Source organism: Odocoileus virginianus, chromosome 2 (assembly GCF_023699985.2).
Source record: "Odocoileus virginianus isolate 20LAN1187 ecotype Illinois chromosome 2, Ovbor_1.2, whole genome shotgun sequence".
Taxonomy (NCBI): Eukaryota; Metazoa; Chordata; class Mammalia; order Artiodactyla; family Cervidae; genus Odocoileus; species Odocoileus virginianus.
In genome coordinates this window covers 97,892,541-97,919,130 of record NC_069675.1, presented here as the reverse complement: position 1 = coordinate 97,919,130, position 26,590 = coordinate 97,892,541, and the positions used below count along the sequence as shown (strand labels likewise).

Here is a 26,590-nt window from a genome sequence, read left to right as displayed (position 1 = left end):
ACCTGGATTACCCATTGCTCTTTAAGCATAGGTTGCAAGGAGGCAGTTTAGGCTGAGTTAACTTACTTTCTGTTAGCCTGCCTTTGGCCTTCTTCTGGCCTTGAAGTGGCCGCCATTTGGGTGCCCCTCTCCCCAGCAGTCCCTGGTTCTGCAGCTTTCCCCTTGGATCTAGTCAGAGATGCCCTGCACTGGTAACGAGAGGCTGCTGACTCCCGGGGCCTTCTGGTAGACCAGCAGTTGCTCCATTTCACAACAGAGCACCCATGTGCAGTCGCAGGGGTGGAGGCCGACCCCGCCCATGATGCGCACTGTAGGGGAGAAAGTGGTGAGTTCGGACTCTACCTGCGCAGGTTGGAATCTCTAATATCACATGATAATAATATCGCCTAAAGCACTGTGGGCTCTTATCCCCCGTTAGACCCACCCCTCAGCTCATGGATGCGTCTCTTCCTCCGTGCCCACCTCCCGTCCCCAGGGTGGAGACGGAGAGCCTCAGGTTTGTCCAGGATCACAGAGCTCTTGAGTGCAGAGAGAGAGTGTGAGCCCTGATCTGGGAATGAATGCTGCTTCTGGCCACCGGCCAGTCTCTCCTCCCGGCTCTGGGTGCCAAAGGGGGAGCAAAAACCCCTCCGTGGGCATCGCTCCCAGGTGTGCACTGGGAGATTGGAGAGATGAACCCCGGGGTTTTTAAATTGTTTATGTTGGGGGATTCATTTGTGCAAGTGTGTTTAGCTCATGTGAAATGCAGACTGAGAAGCCAGGGGAGAGAGCAGAGCCATTTCAGAGGCCGCCCGGGGGCCAGGTTACTGAGACCAGCAGACCATGGAGGCAGGGCTCTGAGAATCCAGGATGCGCTGGGGGATGCTCGCCCCAGGCTGCGAAGAGTGAACGCAATTTGCTGGCACGAAGGTGGTATCTCTCAGAACCAGGCACCCCGTTGGTCCACGTTCCCTCTCTCTCCCTTCAGCCCCAGAACCATGGATTCGAGTTCTCACTTCCTGAGCATCAGGGATAATCTTGTATTCTCTGTGGGCTGATGGAAGAGCTTCGAGTTCGCTTACAAAAAGTAACTTAACTCAGCCTAAACTATCTCCTTGCAACCTATGCTTAAAGAGAGAGAGGTAGTTCAGTTTACCCCTAAGTGCAAATTACGAAGCCCCAAGCAGCGACCTTGTGTGGATGCCCAAGGTCGGGCCTGGAGGAAACCCCGAGCTCGGGAGGCGTCCCTGCTGGGCTGCCCTGTTGGACATCAGGGCCCTCTCTGGGTGACCCCTCGTATCCCGGCACTCTGGACGCAGTCGTGCTGGAAACAGTACGGGAGCTACAGACTTCCTCTTCCCCCACGCCCCAGAAAAGTGGGTCAGGGCCCCAGCGCGGCCACGTCATGAAGCCAGCATGAGAATCATCAGGACAACAAAAGGCAATCACACACTGAGCCCTTTTAATCACCTAATGGCAGGGGACACCCGACGCCCCCAGCTCGTGTTTCCGGCCTGGCCTCGGCCGCAGCCCAGGCCGCTGTAACTACAGCCAGGTTTGGCCCAGCCTCTCCACATTACAGCCGCGACACGGCCGCACTCAATTGAAGTATTTGAGAACAATGAAATATGCATGGCTATCAGTGACAGCCCCATAAAGCGCGGCAATTAGCCGCGTAATCCGAGAGAGGGAGCCGGCCCTCGGCAGCCCGTGGCTCCCCATTAGTTAAATGCATTTTGTACGTCCTCATCCCATCAAATCAACTAACACTTCCTTTAATTGGTTCATGAATTATACAGCCGCCCCGCATTATAATTTAATCGCCTGTAAACATTCATAGGGCCCCACTGTAAAGTGGATCGCGCTCATTAATTCGTTAATTTCAGCAGATGGAAGGGGAGATCGGATGAACGGTGGCAGAACAGAGTGCCTTGGGCAACGGAAGAAGGAAAAAAAGGTGGGGGGCCGTTTAGGTTTTTTAAGGGCTGTCAGAAACTCAATCTGTGAGCTGTCAGCAGCCCGGACCCGTCCCCCACCCCCTCCACTGCACCGGCTGCGGGAAGTGACTGGCGGATTCATCCAGAGGCTTGTCAACCGTCTTTAAACATCAAGCCAGCGGGTAAACCGAGCCCAATGTAAATTAATTCTTGTCTTACGGGCCCCCCTTTCTCTGTCCCCATGAATATTTCATGGCGGGCAGCATAAATATTAATTCTAATAGCTCTGCACAGTGGTTATTATTTCTGTTTTATGACAAATATTCATAAAATATTCAGGACCCTTTTTTAGAACATTTACACACTTGATTGTGAATTTTCCCAGTTTCTCGGGGACACTGTAAACATATTGGGGTTCTCTTGATGGGCTTTTCCCCCTTAATTAATACCGCTGGTTATTAATATTTAATCTGATTTTAGTTTTGCAGAGAAGTAAAAGCTATTAGATTGGAGGGCGGAAGAGACTTTCCCCACTTCCTTCAGTGAAATGGGAGAGTCTGTTTCTCTTTGACACCTGGGTGATCTGACAAAGGATGACCTCCCTGCCTTTTTATCTGGAAAACAATATCTATCTTTTCTGCATGTCTGTCCTCCCCTTACTTTTTAACCGAGAGCTCTGGCGGCAGCCCAACTTGCTATAATGAAATTCTTTGCTGCAATATTTATGCAAGGATTTAACATAATTTCGGAGTAATTAAAGTGTGGGTTTAACAAACACGGTGGCGGATTCCTCAGGCAAGACAGCTGCGACTGGGGATGAAGGATCTTTTGGAATCCACGTTATTTATCTTTAACCCTGCCGATGCCTGCAGCTGTGCTTGGCGTCCCCAGGGAGACAGACAGAGATGGGGGTCCCAGCCCAGGGCAGCTGGTGCCTGTCAGGTGGTGGGGGACACAGGTGAGGTGGTGGCGGTGGCCCAAGGGGGTCTGAGGTTGGGTCCAGTGAACCGTGAGGCGGGGGGCACATAGACAGTGTGGACCTCACCCTATCTCACCCCTCCCAAATCCCTTCAGGGCTCCTCCTCCATTTTCTGCTTCTCACCAGAGGCTTCAGGAATGTTCTAACAACCGCAAGGAACAAGTGATATAATTTTACATGTAGGAAGATCGTGAAAGAGCGACCTAGAGTCAGCCAGGCCCGGAGCCCAGGCTGGAGGCACCACTTCACCCCTTGGGAGCCTGAGTTTTGTCGTCCTGGAGATGGGCAGGATCTCAGGACCTCACTGGGATTAGATGGGACAAGACTCCGTGCAGTGTGATGATTAGTGCAGGCTCCTGGCATGCAGAAAGTGTATCACGGTTCGCCACGACGATAACAATGGTAGTGCTGGAGATTCATGTGCGGCAAAGGGTTAAAGTTGAAGCCGAGAAGTAAAATGCTTTTGGCTAGAGAGATTCGTGGAGGAAACTTCCAGCTGTGGAAGGGGTTAAAGCCAAAGCCTTTCTGCAGCACCTTTTAAAAATTATCCGGTGGAAAAGTCAAGAGTGGAGATTCTGATGGCGGCTGGGAGACACACATGTGGCTCTTCATGGGCGGGTCTTCCCACACCATCCGTCACTGAGGGAGACTGGCTTTGAGAAAGGAAACCTCAAAATTAGCTCGCCTCACCCTCCCTTGGCTCCCCATCCCCGGGGACCCGTGACAAGGGATGCACTTCTTTCCCAGGGGGCCCGGGGGTCCAGATCGCGCACACCCTGCTCTCTGTCCTTGGAGCAAACTCCTGCTCCTAGAGCAGCGCGCGGGGGAGGTCTGCCTGGAGGGGGGCGCGTGGTGGAGGCCTCCCTGGAAGAGCGTCTGCCCCATCTCCTGCCTCGAGTCCCTCCCAGCCGGCCCACTTAGAGCGGAGGACGGTGGCCCTGACTCCAGCTGATTCTGCAGCACAGCCCAGAGAGCTGAAACCAAGACCCGTGTTCAGAGTTTGGGGTTTGTGCTGAGTGGTGAATGCCAAGGCCTCCGTCCCTCCCTCCGTCCCTCCTTCTTTCCTTCCTTCCCTCCCCTCCCTTCCTTCCTCCATCTTCCAGCAGATTCATGAGGGGGTGCTATGCCCAGCTGCATGAATACTGTGGCTAGCTGCCTGGGTTTGCATCCTGGCTCCATGACTGTGTTAGGCAAAGTTCTCCAGAGAAATAGGAGCAACCAATGTGCATTATATCAGGAGAAAAAGATTCTCTATAAGGAATTGGCTCATGTGATTATGGAGACTGACCAGTTGCAAGATCTGGGGGTTAGGTCCACAGACAGGAGCCCCAGGAAGAGCCAGAAGGCAGGACGGCTGAAGTGGGGTTCAGTGAGACTTTAGGACGGGGGTACAAAAGCAGGGTCAATCCCATCCCCACCCCAGTAGATCTGACGGCAGGAGAAAGTCAGCATCCTTGTCCAAAGGCAAGCAGACATGAGGAGTTTTCTGTCACTCACGAGAGGCTCAGCCTTTTGGTTCTATTTGGACCTTCAACTGATTGGGTGCGGCCCACCCACACTGGGGAGCACAATCTACTCATTCATTCACTACTGTTTCTAGAAAATGATTTATTGGAGTATAGTTGATTTATAATACCGTGTTAAAGTCTACCGTACTCCACGGATTTAAATGATGAGAAGCACGCTCACAGACACACCCAGAGTGATATTTGACCAAATATCTGGATAGCCTGTGGCCCATTCAAGCAGACATGCAAAGGGAACCAGCAGAGCCACTTTCTGGCTGGGACACTTTGGCAGGCTAACGCTCTCTGTCTCTCAGGCTTTTCACACCTGCTGTGAAGGACGTGATGATAATCTCCCCATAAGGGCATGATGAGGAGCTTTGACCTAAGGTAGGTCAAGTCTTAGAAGACCGCCTGCCACGTAGGCCCCATGGGCGTTCAGTCTTATCATCACAGTAACCAATTTGTATGAATTTTCATGTTTAATCCTTAACTCTGTGAAGTGTTTTTTTGTTTTTTAACCCTTGTGTATGAAGACTAGGATGGTAGGATGGCTGGTCCCCCAGTGAGCTGGCAGCTGGCATGGAATTAGAACCCAAGTCTTTCTGACCTCGGAACTCATGTCCACACCTGACGGCCTGGGGCAGGACAGGCTTGCACACAGGAGGTTGCATTCACTTCAGTGGACTGAATACTCTGAGGCCCTTGGTGACTTTCAGGGCACCCGTCTCAGGTGGGGTGCCCCCCGGAAGCAGAGCCTAAGACAGCCATGGGGTGGGAAAGCTCAGTGAGCAGGTAACAGCTGAGCCAGGGGAAGGGACTGCAGCTGCAGGAGGCAGGCTGACCCAGGCTCCTCAATTCCATCGGGGCCCCCTGGGGGGCAGGGCTGCATTGGGCAGGCCCTGGTACCCCTCTGTCCTCACTCACTGGCCCTGGGCCACCCCCAGAGGACTGTGACCTTGCTCAAAAGCTTGGGTTAGAAATGTCCATCAATTGGTGAATGAATAAACAAAATCTGGTCCATCCACACCATGGAACACCATGTGGCCATAAAAGGGGATGAAATTCTGATACATGTTACGGTAGGGATGAATCTTGAAAACACAGGCTAAATGAAAGATGCCTGGCATGTAGAGGCACGTGGATAGTCTATGTTATTATTATGTGTTAAGCACTTGATATGCCTTATGTTCAACCTTTAAAATAACCTTGTAAGTTCCTCTTTTTTTTTTTCATTTTCCTAATTGGAGGCTTGAAGGGCCATGCACCATATAATTGCGTGTGTATTATGTGTCCAGATGAAGCACACACACAGAGACAGAAAACAGGCAAGCAACAGCCAGGGACTGGGAGCCCGAGGGTGGGGAGGGCCTGTTCACGGGTGCAGCGTTTCCTTTGGGCATGATGAAAGCCCCAGCTTACACTGTGTCCGTGGCTGCACATTTTGTAAATATGATACACTAAAGGTCATTACACTGTACACTTTTGGGAGTGAATTATATCTTAGTTCATGTGCGCATGCTAAGGCACTTCAGTCGTGTCCAACTCTTTGTGACGCTGTGGACAGTAACCCACCAGGCTCCATGGGGATTCTCTAGGCAAGAATACTGGAGTGGGTAGCCATGCCCTCCTCCAGGAGATCTTCCCCACCCAGGGATCAGACCCACGTCTCTTTATGTCTCCTGCATTGGCCGGCAGGTTCTTTAGCACTAGTGCCACCTGGGAAGCCCCTAATTATATATCTCAGTAATCATGTTTTCTAAAAAAAGAGGAACATAGGGTTCACGTCTTGGAAGGTATTTACAGCTGGAAGCTGTCAGCTGATCTCACTCCTTAGAGCTGAGACACAGATTCTTTCTTGAAGAGGAGTCTGATGGAACATCCAGGCATCGGCCACAACTCGGCGCCCTGAATGTTCACCAGCCCCGATGTTCTCCTAGGACTGAACTGGGGTCCACACAGGCGTACTTAGTGGTTGATCAGCTGTCGATCAGCTGGTCAGTGGCTGATCAGTATTCCCACCGCCAGAGGGGACCCCGAGGCACTCTGAGCACAGGTAGAAGGGGCAGTGTGGCTGCTGGCCAGCGCCCAAGGATGACGGGTCTCCAGAAACACGCAGGAGCCTCTCCCACAGGAGGAGCCAGCTGGGCGGCGAGCCAGGCCCCTCAGACACAGACACGGAGCCAAAGGACGGCCAAGAGAAAGGCAGTGAAGAGTGTGGGCGCCCAGTGGCCCCTGAGAGCCGCTGTGGCTCCGCCCAGCTGAGTGCCCCGTACCGATGGCTGACCTGCTGAGCATGAGTGGGCACGAGCGATGTGGGGGAGGGGGCAGTGTTGGAGGGAGTTTGGACGCTGGGCCTGCGTGGATCCGAGCAAAGTCAGGATTTTCAGAGTCCTCCAGTGTCCACACAAATGCAGTCTGAGAGCCATTGGTATAGATGGCGCCCCAACTGGGCACAGGCTGGCTAGTCTTGGAGTAAGGCTCTGGCTTGCTTTCCACGTATCTACTGTCATTTTCGGCCTGAAACTCATTCGCCTTTCTCTTTGGGAAAAGTTTGCAGAACTTTCTGGCTTCCAACAACGAGTGGCTCATGACCGTCCAGGAATTATCTGGGTGGCTGCAGGCAGAGGAATTATTCTCTTTCTTCCCAGTGGTGATGGAGGCAGACATTTTTAGAGGACTCTCGAATGGAGACCAATTATGCAGGAATCTGGTCCTGGGGTCACTCTCCTTGCCCCAGACTGCTGCATTTTTGTATGGCGTGTGCTGTACCGCCAGGCGTGCTCGCTAATTTCCCAGTTAATGACAGTCGTGGAGACTGTTCTCCCTGCCCCTGGAGAGATTTTAGACACGGGCAGAGTAGATTTGCTGCTATCAATTATGCACAGTTTTAAACAAGAAATGGCCAGCGGGAGCCGCATTTTTTTTTTAAGGAGCAGGGAGGGGACACTGCAGCTGCTGCCAAAGGGTCGGAGGCGCGGTGCACGGGAGTTAAAATGAGGTTGAGATGTCTGGCCTTTTGTTTTCAAATTGTTCTCTTGTCAGAGTGAAAATTATGCATAGTGAGAAATTGAAACTCTGGCCAGGGCCTTCTCCGGTCTCCAGGGCGGCCGTGCGTCCAGACTCCGTCCGGCGTCACATTCTCCTGTGCACCGTATTTTAGGGCAGCTGTCATGGCAGTCTGCAGCCTGCACCCACAGCCGGGAGGACCAGGGGCCGATCCCATCGAGCTGATGGTGCCCATCCCCGTGAGATGGAATCCGGACTCCCACGGCATCACAACCAGCTCCCTCCCGTGCTAATCCGCTCATTCACTGCACATTTATTCAGTCCTCAGCTCTTCCCTGCATGAAGGGCATAGCACAGACCTGACAACCCCGTGCCTGGTCTTCAGACATCTCACCCCCAGGGTACTCAGAGGTGGGGATCCTTCTGCAGCTGGCCCAGTTCTTATTCTTCTAAATCCAGTTTTTAAACACTGTTTTTATTTATTTATTTGGCTCTATCAGACCTTCATTGCAGCACATGGTATCTTTCACTGTGGCACGTGGGCTTGGAAGCCCCATAGGATGTGGGATCTTAGTTCCCTGACCCGGGATGGAACCCACATCCCCTGCTTCACAGGGCAGATTCTTAACCACTGGACCACCAGGGAAGTCCCCTTGTCTTGTCTTTCGGTTTTTGATAGTCTGTGCATAGTTCCCTTGCCCTCTCTAACCACTCTCTGCCACATCGTCTTTCTTCATGCCGTTCTCGGCTACGTTCAGCTTTCACTCCCACGAGCATCCTCTGACAGCTTGCCCACCCCACGCTGCCATCCCCAAACGCAGTCACCGCTAGACACGACACTGCCCGCCGCTGCCCCTGGACCCGGGGGAGGCCTTGTCCTGGTGAGTCTGTAGTGATGATCACCCCTGCTTTGTGTTACCCGATGGCCCCGCAGGTCACCGTCACATGAGAACTGTTTGCAGTGGCTTTCACGTTGCCGCCCCTCTCTGATGTGTCAGGGCACAAATATTAAAGATGAGCAGACCATCCTCATGTCTAGTGTCCCTCTGCCTTTTTTCTTGGCGGCTCTCCTTTCTTTCTGTTCCCTATTTCAGTGGCAGTCACTGCAAAGTCCCCTTTGAGATAAGACCCCTTGATTATTGCAGAGCTGGCGAGTGGCTGTTGCCTGCGCTCCAGCCAACGGAAGTGCTCTGAGTGGCGGAGCTGAGTCCTGGTTTAAAGTGCAGACAGTGCTGCTGCCTTCCAGACGGCTCCGGGCACCCTCTGAGCTTTGAAGAAACTGGAGAAGGAGGAGGCGTTCGAGCCTGTTTCAAGAAATGGTTTTCCTGGACAGATTTCCCCAATTTGAATATCAAATTTGGAAACAGAGGGTACTAAGGGATCTATTTGTGCCTCCTCCTGTATGTTGCTAGTTGTATATATAATTCACATTTTTATGTATTCTCGATGCAAATCCAATCCCTTATCAGGTATAGGTTTCACAAATATTTTCTCCTGGTCTATGATATCTCTTTCATTTTCTTAATGTTTTTGAAGAGCAGAAGCTTTCAATTGTTAGGCTTTTAATAAAATTTAATTTACTAATTTAAAAATCTATGGGTCATGATTTTGGTGTCATATGTAGGAAATGTTTAACCCAAGGTCACAGATTTTCTTCTGGAAGTTTAATAGTTTAAGGTTTATATTTCTATCCATGATTTATTTTGAAATAATTTTTGTAGATGGCGTGAGGTGGGCCAAGATTATTATTATTATTTGCATGTGAATGTGTAATTATTCCAGCACCCTTGGGTGAAAAAAACCATCTTTCTCCTTTGAATTGTCTTGGTACCTTTGTTGAAAAGGTCATATTTATATAAGTCAATTTCCAGACTCTTTCTTCTGTCTTTTTAATCCATGTGTCTAGCCTTTCACTAACATTCATACTGTCTATACTACTGTAGCTTTATATAGCCTTGAAATCAATTTGTTCTCCTTTTTCAACATTTTTTAAATGATTCTAATTCTTTTCCAGAAATATGTTCCATGTAAAATTGACTTGTGTGGAATCTTCAAAACACCTTCTTGGAATTTTGGTTAGAATTGCATTGAATCTGTAGATCTGTTAGGATTGACATTTTAACCATACTGCGTCTCTGAGTCCATGAACATAGTATAGCTCCCGATACATATTTAAGTCTTTGATATCTTTCATCGGTGTTTTGTAATATTCACCATACAGAGCTTTTTTTTTTCACCGTACAGATTTTATACATATTTTGTTAGCTTTACATCTAAGTATTTCACTTTTTTTTTAGTATTTCACTTTTATATTATTGTAAATGGTACTTTAAAATTTTAATTTCCAACTGTTTATTTCTAGTATCTTGAAAAATTGGTTTACTTTTTGTTTATTGATTTTGTATCCTGTGTATTCACTAAACCCACTTATTAATTGTAGTAGCCTTTTGGAAGATTCTTTAGGGCTCTAATTAGATGATCTTGTCATCTGTAAATAACAGTTTTATTTCTTTCTTTTCAATTTGTATGCTTGCTATTTCCTTTTTTTGTCTTATTACACTCTCCAGGACTTCCAGTAAGATGTTGAATAGAAGTCATGAAAATGGACATTCTGCCTTGTTCCCAGTCTTAAGGGAAAAGCACTCAGTCTTTCACTGTAACATAAGATGTTAGCTGTAATATTTTGGTAAATACCCTTAATTAGATTGAAGAGGAAATTACCTTCTATTTATAGTTTGCTTAGAATATTTACCAAGAAGTGACATAAAATTCTGTAAATTGCTTTCCTACATCTATTGAGATGATTATATAGTTTTCTTCTTCAGTCTCATAATATGGTTATGTGTTAGTTGCTCGGTCATGTCCAACTCTTTGCAACTTCATGGATTGTAGCCCACCAGTCTCCTCTCTCCATGGAATTCTCCAGGCAAGAATACCAGAGTGGGTTGCCATTTTATACTCCTGGTGATCTTTGCAATGTAGGTATCAAAACCAGGTCTCCTGCATTGCTGGCAGATTCTCTACTATCTGAGACACCAGGGACGCTTATACTGATTGATTTTTGAATATTGGACCAGATTTTCATTACTAGGCTAAATCTCATTTAGTCGTAATGTAGTATTCTTTTTTATGTACTGCTAGATTCAATTTGCTAATATTTTATTGAGTATTTTTGCCTCTGTATTCATGAGGGATATTGGTCTATAGTTTTCTTATAGTGTCTTTGGCTTTTGGTATCAGGGAAATGCTGCCTGATAAAACAATTTCTGTTCCTTATTTTCTGTTTTCTGAGTTTTTATAGTATTGGCATTTTAGTTAGCGTAGAGTTAGTACTATCATATGGTTCATTTTTTAAAGATTTATTTATCTGGCTGCATTGGACCTGGTTTGTGGCACGAAGGATCTTTCTCCAGTTGTGCCACGTGGGCTCCAGGGCGCATGGGCTCAGTAGTTGTGGCACACAGCATGTGGAGTCTTAGTTCCCTGAGCAGGGATTGAACCCACATCCCTGCACTGGAAGGCAGATTCCCAACCACTGGACCACCAGAGAAGTCCTGGTTCATATTTTTCCGACCATTCATTTGTTTGTATACATATGTATATTCAGAACCTCATTAAACGGTAAGTTTTTTCAAGGGCAGAAATCCCCCCTCCCACCTTCATCATAATGTCTATACACTACACCAGAGTGCGTATTTTTAAAAATATCTATTTATTTGTATTTATTTGGCTGCGCCAGGTCTTAGTTCCGGCATGCAGGATCTTCGATCTTCAGTCTTCCTTTGTGGCGTGTGGGGTCTAGTTCTCTGAGCAGGAATTGAACCTGGGCCCCCTGCTTTGGGAACACAGAGTCTTAGCCACTGGTCCACCAGAAAAGTCCTGTAGTGCTTATTTTTCATTGTGGTAAAATACCCATAACATGAAATTTGCTGTTTTAACCGTTCAGCGTACCTTTGAATGGTATTAAGTACATTTTTGTGCAACTCATCACCGCCATCCATCTCCAGGACTTTTCCACCTTCCCAAACTGAAACTGTCTCTACCAAACAGCAACTTGGGATTTCTCCTTCTTCCCAGCCCCCGGCTCCCACCATTCTGCCTCTGTCTTTATGAATGTGACTAGTCTGAATACTTCATTTAAGTGGCATCATACAATATTTATCCTTTTGTGTCTGACTTATGTCGCTTAGTGTAATGTCTTCAAGGCTCATCCATATTGTAGCAGGGGTCAGGACTCCATTTCTTTTCAAGGCTGTCTAACAGTCCATTGTGGGTTTATGTCCCATTTTGTTTATGCACTCATCTACTAATGGACATTTGGGTTGTTTTTGCTTTTTGGCTATTGTGAATAATGCTGCAGTGGACTTACGTGTGCAAATATCTGTTCAATCACTGCTTTCCCTTGTTTTGGGTGTATGTCAGAATTGGAAAGGCTGGTCACGCATTGCAGCATTTTACATTCTTACTGGCAAGGCACAAGGCTTCCACTTCCTCCTCATCCTCATCAACCAACTCTTGTTATTTGCTGGTTTTTTTGATAATAGCGCTCCTGATGGGTGTGAAGTGGAATATCATTGTAGTCATGACAAGAGTGGGTCAAGAGAGCCCAGCGGTCATCGGGCACCTGCCGTCAGTGTCCTGGGTGGCAGCATGTGAGTCCTCCCCTCTTTGGGGCCGTTTCCCCATCTTGCACGCAGAGCAGGCTGGATCAAAGCTGTGGTTCTAAGAACTGGCTGCATACTACAGTCACTGGGGAGCTTTTAAAAATCTCCATTCCCAGACCGTTCCTGGAGCCAGTTACAGCAGAATCTCGAGGGCTGGGGCCCAGGTCTCAGTTTTCTCAGAATTCCCCTGATGGTTCCAAGGTTTGGCCAGAGTGAGACCTGAGGATACAGCCAAGCTTCCTATACCTGCCCAAGCATGAGAATCACCTGAGCTGCTGACTTACAAATATAGGTCCTCCCAGTCCCTCCCCTGGAGGTTTTGGCTTGGTAACTCTTGGAGGGGTACCTGTATTTATTTATTTTTTAAAATAATTTGTATTAAATCATTGGGAAAGACCCTGATACTGGGAAAGATGGAGGGCAGGAGGAGAAGGGGGCGACATAGGATGAGATGGTTGGATGGCAACCATCCAACTCAATGGACATGAATTTGAGCAAACTCTGGGAGACAGTGAAGGACAGGGAAGCTTGGCGTGCTGCAGTTCATGGGGTCGCAAAGAGTCAGACAAGACTGAGCAACTAAACAACAACAACAACAGTAGCTGGTTTATAATCTGTGTCAGTTTCAGGGTCAGAATCTGTATTTTAGACAAGCCCTCCCAATGATTCTTAACATCAGACAAATCTGGGAAACACAGGACCAGAGCGGCCCTTCTCCAGCAGTGTACGTACAGATCACTGTGGATCTTGTTAACACCAGTCTCTGGTTCAGTGGGTGGGCCGTGGGGCTTGAGTCCCAGCTGCTACTGCTGGTCTGGGGATCCCACTTGGAGCAGCGAGGGATTAGAGGCGCCTTCCATCTCCCTCCTGAGGCAGCCCTGACATTCTGCAAACCCCAAGGCAGCTGGCGCTCCTGCCCCTGGTGAACCCAGGCTTGTGGACCAGGAGTGTCTCTGCCCGACGCCCCCTGCTCCCACTCTTCTCAGCTTTCACATTCTGTCTTTCCTGGCTGTTATTGTAAATGAGCAGCATGGCACCCCAAGCCAGCAAGTGGGGGCCTGCACAGGGCCGCGCACCTCCACAGAGCGGAGTGGGCTCCCCACTCGTCTCCCCACCGCCTGGCTCTGACATCCCGGTGCATGAGCCTAGCTAATGCTAATCAGAAGCTTCCAGCCTCTGGAAGCCCAGCTCCTCCGCAGCAAGGTTTTTCCCAACGATGTGTTGCAAGTACCAATTTGGTGTCTGCGCGCTTCTGATCTCGCCAGCCTTTCACAAGCCTTTCTCTTGAATGACGACAAATGGTCTTCATATGCTGGGTTACAAATCTTTCAGTTGGGGCTTGTTTGTTTATGAAGCAGCATCCATTATCACAGATTTCCAAACTAGCTTCCTTTCTACTGGCGTCGGCATCCAGAGCTCCACCATCAGCCCCCAGCCGCAGTGACAGCCGCGTCTCGGTGTTGCTGTTGGGCCTCGCAAATTCTGGGGGTTGAGGGGGGGCAGCATGTTTGGAGCGTAAGGGATGAAAGCACATCGAAAACACCTGTGCGCCCTGTGTTCCGACGCTCCCGATCTTACATGTTTTATTTGGTGGCTGTTATCCTGGGAATGGAGATCTTTGCCAAGAACATGTGCGGGGAAGAAGTAGATTTCCATGGCTGCCGCCACCGCCCCCCGCCCAGGGGATGGGCTCGCTTGGTGTAGGGGTGGCTGCAGCTTTCACCAGATACCAGGGAGGGGCTCCTTGGCAACTGGGCAGATGTGAGCCTCAGCAAACAGCATGGGCAAAACAAGGCAAAAAGGAGAAAGGCAGTGGGAGATGCCGGTCTTGAACGGAGAGTATGTGCCTCACATTTGGCTTACTTTTTTGGAGGGGGGGGGTCTTCCCTGGTCGGTTAGACAGTAAAGTGTCTGCTTACAGTGCGGGAGATCCGGGTTCAATCCCTGGGTCGGGAAGATCTGGAGAAGGAAATGGCAACCCATTCCAGTATTCTTGCCTGGAGAATCCCATGGAAGGAGAAGCCTGGTGGACTACAGTCCATGGAGTTGAAAAAAGAGTTGGACATGACTGAGCGGCTAAACCATAACAGGAGGATGTACCACTCATTCATTCATTCTTTCCTTCACACATGTTTCCTGAGAGCTTCCCAGTCTCAGGACACTGGTCAGGGTCTGACCATTGATCTGGCCCTAGAAGTGACACCTGGGCCCAAGAGGCTGGTCTGGGGCCTCTGGGGACCGGGGCCCTATTGGACCCACCAGAGTTTGGCCTCTTGGCAGCCCCATCAACACATCAGGGGAGGGGGAGGGCCTTCTTTTGTTCACTAGCTTGGGGGAGGCAGAGGATCCTTCCTGAAGACTCCCACCCAAGAGTGAAGGTGGGAGAGCTCTAAGTACACAGCGGGCACTCCATAAATGCACGTATGAATTACAGCAATGAAAAAACAGTAAAGTGAGTGATGGAATATTCCAGAACTTATTAAAAAAAAAAAACTCAGATGGTTTGACCCCAGAAGGCAGGGCCAGATTAGACCTGTGGGCAGGAGTCAGAACACTTGGTTTCTGGCCTCCTCCCAACCCCCTGCCCCCACACCCCTCCCTCCTGTCCCATTTGTCTCACGACTGACCCCGGGGCCGGGTAGCTCTTCGTGGTGCGGCCTGTCCTACACGCAGCGAGATGCTGAGCTGTAACGCTGGCCTCCACCCGCTTGGTGCCAGCTGCACCCCCTCCCCAGTCGTGACAACCAAAAACGTCCCCTTAGGTTGTCAAACATCTCAGGGCAAACTCAGCCCTGACCGAGAACATCTACCCTCAGGTTTCCTATAAAGAAAGGCTTCCAGACAATAAACACCGTATGATATTGCTTATATGTGGACTCTAAAAATGTGGAACAGATGAACTTATTTACAAAACAGAAACAGAGTCGCAGATGTAGGAAACAATCTTATGGTTACAGGGGCAATGAGGGGAGGGATACCTTGGGAGTTTGGAATTGACATATGTGAAGTGTTAGTCGCTCAGTTGTGTCCAACTCTTTGCCACCCCATAGACTGTAGCCCACCACGCTCCTCTGTCCATGGAATTCTCCAGGCAAGAATACCAGAGTGGGTAGCCTTTCCCTTCTCCAGGAGATCTTCCCAACCCAAGGATCGAACCCAGGTCTCCTGCATTGCAGGTGGATTCTTTACCAGCTGGGCCACAAGGGAAGCCCAAGGATACTGGAGTGGGTAGTCTATCCCTTCTCCAGCAGATCTTCCTCACCCAGGAATCAAACTGGGGTCTCCTGCATTGCAGGCAGATTCTTTACCAACTGAGCTATCAGGGAAGCCCAGCAAGTATTAGCTCAGATGGTAAAGAATCCACTTGCAATGCAGGAGACCAGGGTTTGATCCCTTTGTTGGAAAGATGCCCTGGAGAAGGAATGGCAACCTACTCCAGGATTCTTGCCTGGAGAATCCCATGGACAGGAGCCTGGAGGGCTACACTGCATGGGGTCACAAAGAGTTGGACACGACTGAGCAACTATCACACTTTTGCAGATGAGGAAACTGAGTCTCAGAGAGGTTGTGTTAGTGACCCGAGGTCACACAGCAGGTTCATGTGGAGGTGAGATTCTAACCCGAATCTGTGTAACTCCGCGGAACTCATTGGTCTCCCCCAAGGATGGGGCATTCGCTCCCCACAGCTCACCCCCCATGGATGACCCCCCACTGCCCCAGGAGCGATGGCGGCTGGGATCTGTCCCTGAATCAGGAGGTGGAGAGCTTCTGCAGCAGGGAGGCCCTGCCTGCATGTTTCGCTGGCGACCGGCCAGAGCCTGGTGCCCCAAGCCCCGAGTCAAGGCCACTGAGGCTCTGCCCACTCTCGGGGGCTGAAGCCCACCCCGCCCTCGGGTCCAGCCTGCGGGTCCCTCCTGCCAACATGGTGCTTGTTCTCGCCTGCAGGGTGTTTTTCCTGAACGTGCCATTAGATTCTGTCATCGAGCGGCTGACCCTGAGAAGAACTGACCCGGTCACAGGAGAAAGGTCTGTGCCAGCCCCGCAGTGGGCAGCCCTCTGAGGGGTCCAGAGACCACGCCCCACCAGAGACCCCGCCCGCCTCCATCTAGCTGACAGGTGCCAGGGTGGGGCTGCTCCAGGGACACTGCTGGGGACACCTGACAGGAGATTCTAGGAAGGGGGCTCACCCAGCCGCTCCTCCGCGCTGTCTGCCGACCCGCTTGTCCTGGAAGAGTAGCAGGAAAATGAATGTGCGGGCTGCACGCCAGCTGTTAGACGGCTCGCCTGCTCTGACCCGGGCTTGGCTCTGACCCCAGCGTATGACGTGGCACCGGGGCCTCGGCTGTCACCACAGCGCATCCTGGACGTGGCTGCTGAGCAGACGCGTCCCCTTGGAAACAGTGTCACCTCTGAGCCCTCCCTTGGCTATGGGGGCTAAATCCTGGGCTTTCCCTTGCATCCGACCGAGTCCAATCGCTGTGTCAGTGGTGAAACAGTTTATAGTCCTCACGATTGCGAAGAGGTTGAAGCCCCCATCTTCCTGGTAACCAGGGTCCTGTTTCTTGGTAACTAGACGGCGTTTCTCAGGACAGAGGAGGAGGAGTGGGAAGGAAGCACCAGGATTTTCCCGTCACCATATGCTGGGGGGCATCCTCTCACTGACCTGTGTCAAGTGAAATGGACTTCTTGCTGCCCCGCCCCCGGGGTCTCGCCCCCAGTGACCAGGGCACTTCCTCACGTCTCCACTCATGCTTGGTATTGTCATGTCCCATCCCCCATTTGACCATGAGCTCCATGAAAACAGAGCCGACGTCTCGCCTGCCACTGGGTTGTCAGTAGCGGGTGTGTGCCAGGCATACGTGGCAGGTACCCAGTATTGTTTGGAAGGAAGAAAAGAAAGGAAGGAATGAGCGAAAGGAGTTTGGCCCTTAGTATTTTACTATGTTCTGTCCTATTACTGATCTGCGGCCTTGTCTCCCGGGAAGGGGCCATGCTTTGGGTTTCTCTGCAGCTCCTGGCCCAGCCGAGGGTGTGCACACGGCTGGTGCAGAGTAAATGTCTGCAGCTGGTGGTGATGGGGTCCAGCCTCTCTCCTGGGAAGGGGCCCCTTCCTGCCTGTCCTCTGAGCTGGACCAAGGCTCACCGGCTTCCCCTCCTCTCGCAGATACCACCTCATGTACAAGCCACCTCCAACCATGGAAGTCCAGGCCCGTCTCCTGCAGAACCCAAAGGAGTCGGAAGAGCAGATCAAGCTCAAGATGGATCTGTTCTACAGGAATTCTGCTGAGCTGGAGCAGTTCTACGGCGAGGCCATCACTCTCAATGGGGACCAGGACCCGTACACAGTCTTCGAATACATTGAAAGTGGGATCATTAACCCCCTACCCAAGAAAGTGCCCTGACGGGTTCTGAGCTGGGAGCATCCCTCGGGGAACAGAGTTAGTTCTGCACCCCAGACCCTCTGGAAGGTCAGCCAAGCCAATAAAGTGCTGGGTACAGTCCCATGTGTGCTGGAGGTGGCCGGAAGCTGGCTTTGTTTGGGGGTCTGGGAGCACAGCCCGGGGAGGCAGTGAGGCTGGCCGTAGCGGGCCAGGTCAGACCTGGGATGCGGTGTGGCTCCAGCATGCATGCGCTGGGCACCCTGGGGTTGTTGCTGGCTCCTCGTTTCTTGCAGCCAAGACGGGTGAAAATAGCCCCTGCCTCACGGGGCTCTTCGGGCTGAAATGAAATGACATGGTAGAGCTCTCCGCATAGAGCCTGGCACGCACTACGCTCTCCGTGAATGTGGTTTTGCCGAAGCCACTGTCTCCAGAGCAGCCTGCCCAGCAGAAGTCTCTGGAATGACCGACGTGCGGCCGACACGGCGGTCGTGAGCTCCAGGGGACTGTCGAGCACAGGGAGCGTGGCCGTCGCCACTGAGGGGCTGTTCTTTACAGCTGTCCTTGAGCCTCACTGGTTTAAGTGTGAACGGCCGCATGTGGCAAGTGGCTGCCGGGTGAGTGCAGTCTGGACACACGCGGCTGCTTCCTGAGACTTGCTGGAGGCCCTTGGAAGGCCTGCCTTCAGCTCCCACTGAAATAGCCCCTCTGGGTCCCATGGGCCCACAGCACACAGGAGGGACCCTGTGGGGACAGGACAGTGACATTTCAGGGTGGCAGAGCTCTTGATCCTTTTTCGCGAGCTCCCCCCGCCCCCGATTGTTATTATCATTTTACCTCGTTAGAAGGGGACTGGATGACTCCCACTGAGGCTGCAGAGGGTGAGTGACTTGCCCGAGGTCTCAGATCCATGGCTACACCGCAACCCAGCACTCTGGTGCTCTCCGCCTGCGGGCCTCAGCAAGCCTGGCCAGCCAGGGTCCAAGGCAAGGACTCGAGTTTCTGGACTCCGGGTCTAATGGCTGAAGCCCCTTCCAGCCTAGGGCAGCCCAGAGTCCCCCCAGCAAAGATCTGACCCACAACGACCGTTGTGACTGTTGCCAGCCGGCAGCTAGGGCCCATGGAGGCAGGCCTCCGGGCCTGCCCTCCGGCCTCTGTCCAGGTGATGGCAGGGTGAACCCCTATGGCCTTGGCCAGACCTCCCAGGACTAGGCCCCTTCTCTAGAGGTGGCACCCTGGCCACGGTGCTTCCCCCGTGCCTAATGGCCCAGCCCCCGACTCTCTCTCTCCATCCTGCCCATGTACTGGGTGCCTCCTCCTGACACTCCGTCAGGGCCTCCCCTGCCCCGGCCCCTCCCCTTCCCCACCCCCGCAGAGAACAGGGCATCTCTCCCCGAGGCCCCCTGACCCTGGGCTTCTGCCCGTGAAGACTCCTCAGGCCCCAGAGGCCCCAGGAGGGGTCTCGGGTCCAGATTACAGGGCCAGGCTGCTGCGATGAAACTCTGCCCACGTGTACCCAGCACCCCCAATTGCAGGAGACAGAAGATCGGGAAGGTGGCCAGCACCAGCCTAGCCAGGGGTCACTGCCCTTACTCTGCCTGCCCTGCTGTGTGTCGTCCCGGGCACCAGAGAGTGCAGTCTCAGTTCACTCTCCAATGGAACCCCATCCAGATGCAGATCCTTAGCTCAGGGCATCACGATCACTCGCTTGTTTCGCTCACACAGCCATACTTGCTCTGTGCACGGCCTCCTCTTTCTCCGCCTGCCCCGCTCCCCATAGAGCAGCCCTCCCTGCTCTGTGAGGCCGGTGATGTCCCCGCCAAGAGCCTGGGCTGTGGGCCCCAGCAGCCTGGCTCCCCATGCTGCTGTGTGGCCTGAGTTACTTCACCTCTCTGGATCCCTGTAAAATAAGGGTCGCTGCCTCCTAGGCAACATTAGGCACATACTGTGGGATGGAGTGATGAATCCACACACCAAGGCTAAAAATAGGGCCTGGCACATTGTACATGCGCCATCAATGCGGTTCTTCTCATTGGCGTTCTCACAGCTCTCCTTGAGGTCAGGGCTGTTGTTCTTTTTTTATCCCTAGATGAGGAAACTGGGGTTCAGAGGAGCCCAGTAACTTGTGGACAGCTGCACGCGGTGAATGGCAGCCGGGGTCAGGACCTGGGTCACTCGCTGCTCCCAGAACTCCAGGAGATGACCAGCAGGCCTCTGCTTTGTCCTCAGTCGCTGTCGGGGTTGCTGAAGGCATCCGGGCTCGCGGGGCCGCTGCCTTTCCCACCCCAGGAGCTCCAGGTGGACAAACGTCTCCAGGCGCTCCTCCCCGCCGCCTCCCAAGGGCCCCGGCGACCCGGATGCCCCGTGGCAGGGCCTCGGTTGGGTTCTGGCACTGCCGCAGAGCCGGAAGGCACAGGCTTCATTGAGTGGCGCCTGGGCGCGTGGTCCCGGGCTGCTGGGGTTGGCCCAACATGCTCCCGCTCGTGTAGCTCGCTCCCTCCGAAGTGACGAGCAAATGACATTCGTCCTCCACACCCCTCCTCCCAGCCCCTGGCTGGAGAACACTACCATCTGGTCCCAGCCGCAGTGATGCCGATCTGGGGGCTTTCCGGGCCAGGAGAGGCCCAGTCCTGTGGCTGGAGGGCAAATGTCGTGTTAATTTCCAGATGAGGGACTGTGTTTGAAGTTAACCTCTGAGGTCTGATTAAGGTTAACTTGCAAGAGAACAGTTGTGCCTTTGTCGTCATTAAAGCAGCCCCCTCCTTCACCCCCGGCCTCTTTTATCCTGTTGCCACCACAAGCTCTCCCCTCCCTCTTACATCACCCCTGGCTCCCTTCCCTGCGGCCTTCACCCTGGCACTGGGCAATCCAGATGCTCTAGAGGCTCCTTCGGGGTGTCTGCCCGTCCCCACCCCACAGCTGTGTCTCCTGTGGGACCCGGACCTGGCTGCCGCTGCTGAGCCCAGGCGTCTGTATACCTGTGCTTCCTCTGAGCCGGCCAATCAGCTTCTCTCTCCCAGGAATCTGGGAAGAGAAGCCAGGGCAGGGGTCCCTCTCTCCTTGCGCTTGGGGAAAGGAGAGGAAAGGAGAGGATGCGGGGTCTGTCTGGCCCTTGCGTAGCACAGCAGAGCAACGCAAGTTCATCTGGAGGAACCAAGAGAGAAGCAGACCCGTGCCTGCTGCCCCATTCATTCCACAGGTACTTGTTGAGTGCCTACTGTGTGCCTGGCACTGGGCACAGAGCAGAGGGGAAAAAGACAAAAATCTCTGTCCTAATGAGTCTTGTGTGCGCGCGTGCTAAGTCGCTTCTTCAGTCGTGTGTCTGTGCAACCCCATGGACTAACCTGACAGGCTCCTCTGTCCATGCGATTTCCCAGGCAAGAGTACTGGAGTGGGTTGCCAGGCCCTCCTCCCGGGGATCTTCCTGGCCGGGGGATGGAACCTGTGTCTTTTACGTCTCCTGCATTGGCAGGCGGATTTTCTACCGCTAGTGGCAACTGGGAAGCCCCACTGAAGCTTTGTGTGTGCGCGTGCTTGCTAAGTCGATTCTGTTGTGTCTGACACTTTGCAACCCTATAGGCTGTAGCCCACCAGGTTCTTCTGTCCATGGGATTCTGCAGACGAGAATACTGGAGTGAGTTGAGGCTTACATTTTACCAAAAAAATGACAGAAATGAGAGAGAAAAAGACACCACCTAAATTTCTGATAGTTCCTAAGATCCGTCTCTGCCCCTCGGTCCCCCGAAACAACCCTGCACCCTCCCAGCCAGCTTTTCCATAGGGGATCAGATAAGGTTCCTGGGCCCAGGGCATGACTAGTTAGAGTGTGTGCCCAGGGCCAGGCAGCAGGCGTCAGGGAATTTAAACGTAGTCAGGACTCACAGGAGACCCCCTGGGGAGGTGACCATGGCTTGGGGGCTGACTTCTGAGGCACAGGAGAGTTTGAAGGTACAGGAAAAAGTGGCTATGAGTTGATCATGGCAATGCTGCCATTAAAAAACTGAAACATGACTATTTTTATTATTAAAATGTTATTTATAAAAAAAGCCAAACAGCACATCAGAAGCTCATCCTTTAGGAAGAGAAACTCCCATCCTCTCCACAATAAAACCCTTAGGTGTCATTTGCTGGAGATAACCAGATTTCAAAGTTTGAAGTGGATGGATGGATGGATGGATGGATGGATGGATGGATGGACAGATGAGTGAATGGACAGATGGACAGGTAAGTGGTATGAATACACCAATGGGACTGATTGTATATACTGCCCTATAACCTGCTTCTTAAAAACCTGTGGTAAGAACACTTAACATATCTACTCTCTTAAATTTTTCAGCGTACAGTATAGTGTTGACTCTAGTCTTATTGCTGTGAGCGCCTCTCTAGAGTTTTTATTCCTCGCAGGTAGCTACAGCTCTGTATCTGGGGAACAGCAGCGCCCCACTCCCCTCCCCCAGCCCCTGGCAGTCCCCGGCCTGCTCCCTGCTTCTGTGAGCTTCTGTGACTATTTCAGATCTTGCATGTAAGTGAAATCACGCAGTGCTTGTCCTCTGTGGCAGGTCGATTTCACCAAGCACAGTCCCCTCGGAGTTACACCTGCGTCATCACAGAAGCCAGGCACCTTTCTTCAGCAAAACGCTTTCCTGATTTTTTTTCCCCACCAGCCATTCAGGGCCATCAAATAAGTTACCGAGGCACCAATGCGGTCACTCCTTCCCCAGGGCGAGAGGGCTGAGCTTGGGTCTCAGCCGTCATGTCTGCTCAATCACAGACTGGGTTTAGTGATGCCCACGTGGTGAAGTCCAGTGTTTCCTGTCAAGCTCTTGTCACCTTGGCAAATCTTTCCCGCCTGGACAGGATGACACTGCCGTGTAATTTACATGTAAATAGCGAACAGAGCACTAACTGAGTCATACTCAGAAACAGCGGGACCCTCCACTGATCTCCAGGTGGAGAGGAAAAACAAGCAGGCACCCGCTCTCAGGCCCGCTGCATCGAACCTACCACCTCGGATCCATGGGGAGATTGAACCACAGGTGTGCCTGTGTTGGGGTCTCCTTCGCAGTGATAACTTTATATGCTCTCTGCAAAGCCACCAGACCTTGGAGGTAGTGGTGTGTGATGGAGGAAGATGCAGCAATAAAACTTTCTAACTGCATCAACCTTATTGAGATATAATTCCCATATCATAGTTGTTCATTTAAAATAAGAATTCATTCATTTAAAGTATATTACTGGTTTTTAGTATTTTCACACTGTCATGCAACCATTTTTACTAATTTTAGAACATTTTATTTGCTTCCCTTGTGGCTCAGCTGGTAAAGAATCTGCCTGCAATGTGGGAGACCATTTTATTACCCCCTACAAAGAACCCTGTACCCATTAGCAGGCACTCCCCATCCCCCCACGTCTAACCATTAGCAGCCACTAATCTACTGTCTGTCTCTCTAGATTTGCCTACTCTGGTCATTGCATATAATTGGAAGCACAGGATGTGTGGGCTCCTGTGTTTGTCTTCTGTCACTTAGCATAAAGTTTTCAATCTATCCATGTTGTAGTTGATTAGTACTTCATTCCTTTTCGTTGAGGAATAATATTCCATTGTGGGCTTCCCCGGTGGTGCAGTGGTAAACAATCCGTCTGCCAATGGAAGAGAAAGGGGTTCAGTCCTTGGGTTGGGAAGATCCCCTGGAGGAGGAAATGGCAACCCACTCCAGCATGCTTGCCTAGGCAGTCCCATGGACAGAGAGGAGCCTGTGGGGTTACAGTCCATGGGGTTGCAAAGAGTTGAACATGACTTAGCAATTCCTGGGTCAGGCAGATCCTCTGGAGAAGGGACAGGCTGCCCACTCCAGGATTCTTGGGCTTCCCCTGTGGCTCAACTGGTAAAGAATCCGCCTGCAATGTGGGAGACCTGGGTTCGAACCTGGGTTGGGAAGATCCCCTGGGGAAGGGAAAGGCTACCCACTCCAGTATTCTGGCCTGGAGAAGTCCATGGACTAAAGAGTCAGTCACAACTAAGTGACTTTCACTTTCACTTTTAGCGACCAAACAACAACAGCAGCAATTATTCCACTCTAGGGATGTTCCATGTTTTGTTTATCCATTCATCCGCTGATGGGCATTTTGAGTTGTGTGTACTTTTCCTGAGTTGTGTTCTGGAAAACACTGCTATGGGCATTTGTGAACAAGTCCTTGTGTGGACACGTGTTTTAATTTCTTCGGGTGCACACTCGGGCGTGGGATTGCTGGGTCCCCTGGTCACTGTGTTCGCCCTTTTGAAGAACTGCTGGACTGTTTTCTGGCCCATTTTACACCCCGGTCATCAGTGTCCGAAGGCTCCCATTTCTATTTTTGCCAAAGCTTGTTACTGTCTGCCTTTATAGTCATCCCAGTGAGTGTGAAGTATAGCTCATTGCGGTTTTGATTTGCACTTCCCTGATGGCTGATGTTAAGTGTCAGGCCGTTTGTGTGTCTTCATTTGAGAAGTGTCTATACAAGCCTTTTGCTCATTTAAAAATGGAGTTTCTGATCTTTTTATTATTGAGATATGAGTGCTTATGTAAATCTAAAGACACAACTCTTATCAGGTATGCGGTATGTAAATGATCTCCCATTCTGTGGGCTGCGTTTTCATTTTCTTAATGATATAGTTTGTAGCATGAAAGTTTAAAATTTTGAAGTCCAATTTATTTTTTTTTTCTGTCACTTCTGGTTTTGGTGTCACATCTAAGAAGACTTTGCCTGGTAATCCGGAACATATGTACTCCTATATTTTCTCCTCTAGGAGTTCCACTGTTCTAGCTCTCACATTTAGGCGTATAGTCCACTGTGAGTTCACTTTTCTGTATGGTGTGAGGATGGAGTCCAACTTCATTCTTCTAGGTGTAAATATTTTAGCCACTTTCAAGAATGTAATTTTGTAATTTTCCAGCAGCCTTCTGGGAGAGGCACTTTCTTTAGTATGTGAGAATCATCTGGAACATCCCCGTCCCTGGAGATTCTGATTCAGCAAATTCAGGGTGGCGCCTGGGGGGCTGTTTTTCTAGCAAACATCCTATTGTTGATCAGTGTCTGTGGACCTGAGCCCTGAGGATCACTGAATGGCTTTTGTGGAGGATCCTTATAGTTAGAGGGGCTTCCCTGGTGGCTCAGTGGTAAAGAACCCACCTGCCAATGCAGGAGATGCAGGAGACGTGAGTTCAATCCCTGGGTTGGGAAGATCCCCTGGTGGAGGGGATGGCACCCCACGCCAGTATTCCCATGGACAGAGGAGCCTGGCAGGCTACAGTCTATGGGGTCACAAAGAGTCGGACATGAATGAGTGACTGAGCACACACAAACTTGTAGTTAGAACATGAAAATTCAAAAGTAACTGGAGATGTCCATCCTTGGCAACATGTCAGATTACATATCCTGTCGACTCTTCTTAAAACAAACCCCTACAGATTCTGAGTGAAGCGAAAAAAACCCTAAACTTATGACTGAGCTGGCAAGAAAAAGTGAAAAACACACAGAGACCAAAAATGATAAGAAAATCCAAATTGAGAGAGACAGGGGAGAGCTGACCCCAGAGCAGCCTGGGCAGTGTCAGCTGACCCTGGGGGCCCTGGGCTTCAGCTGAAATGATCTCTGCAGGGAGACTGGAGGGAAAGCAGAGTTCCCACGGGTAGAGAGAGAGCGGGGAAGAAAGGTCAGCAGTGCATTTAACTAGACGGGAGCACTGTCCAGGACACTCAGAGAACGCCTCCGTGTTGCCCAAATACAAGCAGCCAAAGGAGGAAAGTGGAGGCAGCAAGGAGCAGGCATTTCACAGAAGGAGACATGAGCAATCCATTAGCTACAGCAGATGGACACTGCGTGGTGGTGGTGGCGCTTCAGTGGCCCGGTCGTGCCTGACTCTTCGCCACCCCACGGACTGTAGTCCCCCAGGCTCCTCTGTCCATGGGATTCTCCAGGCAAGAAGGCTGGAGGGAAAATGCTGAGCCTTATTAATAATCAGGGAGATGCAGATGAGGGTCCCAGTGAGAGCTGCCTGCACACTCACCACCAGTTTTTAACGAGACTGTCATCACAAAGTGTTGGAGCCAAGATGGAGACACTGGAACTCCCCAGCAGTACTGGGGGGCAGGAGCATTGGTTTAACCATTCAGAAGACCGTGAAGCAGATATCTACCCAGGCTACCCGTGGGCGCCTGCCCCTCGACCTGGCATTCCTCTCCTAGTGAAAATGTGTGCATCTGTATACAAGCTTGTTAACAGCAGTTGTGTTCATATTAGCCCTAAACTGGGAACAACACTGTCTATCTGTTGTGGGATATTACACAGGTAGATGGTCTGTGACAACAGAACAAGCCCCTGATGAAGGCCCCAGTGCGAGTGAATCTCACAACCAGGCCTGGAAGACTCGATGTTATGATTTGGTGTGGATGAAGTTCACGAACAGATAAAAATGTATCACTGCTAATAGAAATCAGAAATAACTAAGACCTCTGAGCAGATCATTGCCACATGTGGTGTGGCACATGAGAAGTGTGAACAAGGCATAGTTGGACATTTTACAGAAGGAAACATGAACAGCCCACTGAATATATTAAAAAAGCTCTACCTTCTTAGTAACAGGGGGTGTGCACACTGTACTGGGACAGTGCCACACGCTCCCAGACTGGCAATAATTTAATTAACAACCTGGCAGCTCCTAGTGTTGAAAGAATGTGGAGCAACGGGAACTCACGCACACTGCCGGTGGGGATGGACAACTTACCGGCTTTGGAAATGATCGGGGTCACCTGGAAATGATCGGTGTGTGTGGGTGCGTGTGGAGGAGCACCATGAGAGGCTGCAGGTGAGTTCACAAGTGCGTTAGCATCACCTGAGGTATTCATGCAACTTGGAGCTTCTCAGAGCCCGCCTCCGGCCGCTCAAAAGACACTTGCTTCCTTGGGTGCAGCCAGGCGTGGGCACCACTTTGAAAACATTTCCCAGTTATCTGGCACGTATCTTGCTACTGGCCGGACGAGGAAGCTGAAATGCAAAGGAGGGCAGAGCTGAGGGGATCAGAGAATCAAGGACTCAGACCTGGGGCTGGATTGAGCCCTCCCGATGCCCAGCCTTCCCCGAAATCCCGAGAGACTCTTGG

At 51.2% G+C, this 26,590-nt stretch overlaps 2 protein-coding genes across 7 annotated transcripts in view; one reads left to right on the top strand and one right to left on the bottom strand.

The window, feature by feature from the left end:
• The window catches only part of AK8 (adenylate kinase 8), a 133,706-nt gene extending 116,132 nt beyond the window's left edge, over positions 1 to 17,574 (top strand). For 5 of the 6 annotated variants that reach the window (XM_020910978.2, XM_020910977.2, XM_070455016.1 and 2 more), the window contains 2 exons: positions 16,019 to 16,099; positions 17,238 to 17,574. In XM_020910978.2, coding sequence (XP_020766637.1) covers positions 16,019 to 16,099; positions 17,238 to 17,475 — 319 coding nt within the window. In that variant the 3' untranslated portion in view covers positions 17,476 to 17,574. The remainder of the gene's footprint in view (positions 1 to 16,018; positions 16,100 to 17,237) is intronic. The other variant, XM_070455009.1, reaches the window with a different exon arrangement.
• Positions 17,575 to 26,024: 8,450 nt separating this feature from the next.
• The window catches only part of GTF3C4 (general transcription factor IIIC subunit 4), a 30,531-nt gene continuing 29,965 nt past the window's right edge, over positions 26,025 to 26,590 (bottom strand). The window contains exon 6 of the transcript XR_002317268.2: positions 26,025 to 26,475. The gene's annotated coding sequence lies outside the window, so the exon portion shown is untranslated. The remainder of the gene's footprint in view (positions 26,476 to 26,590) is intronic.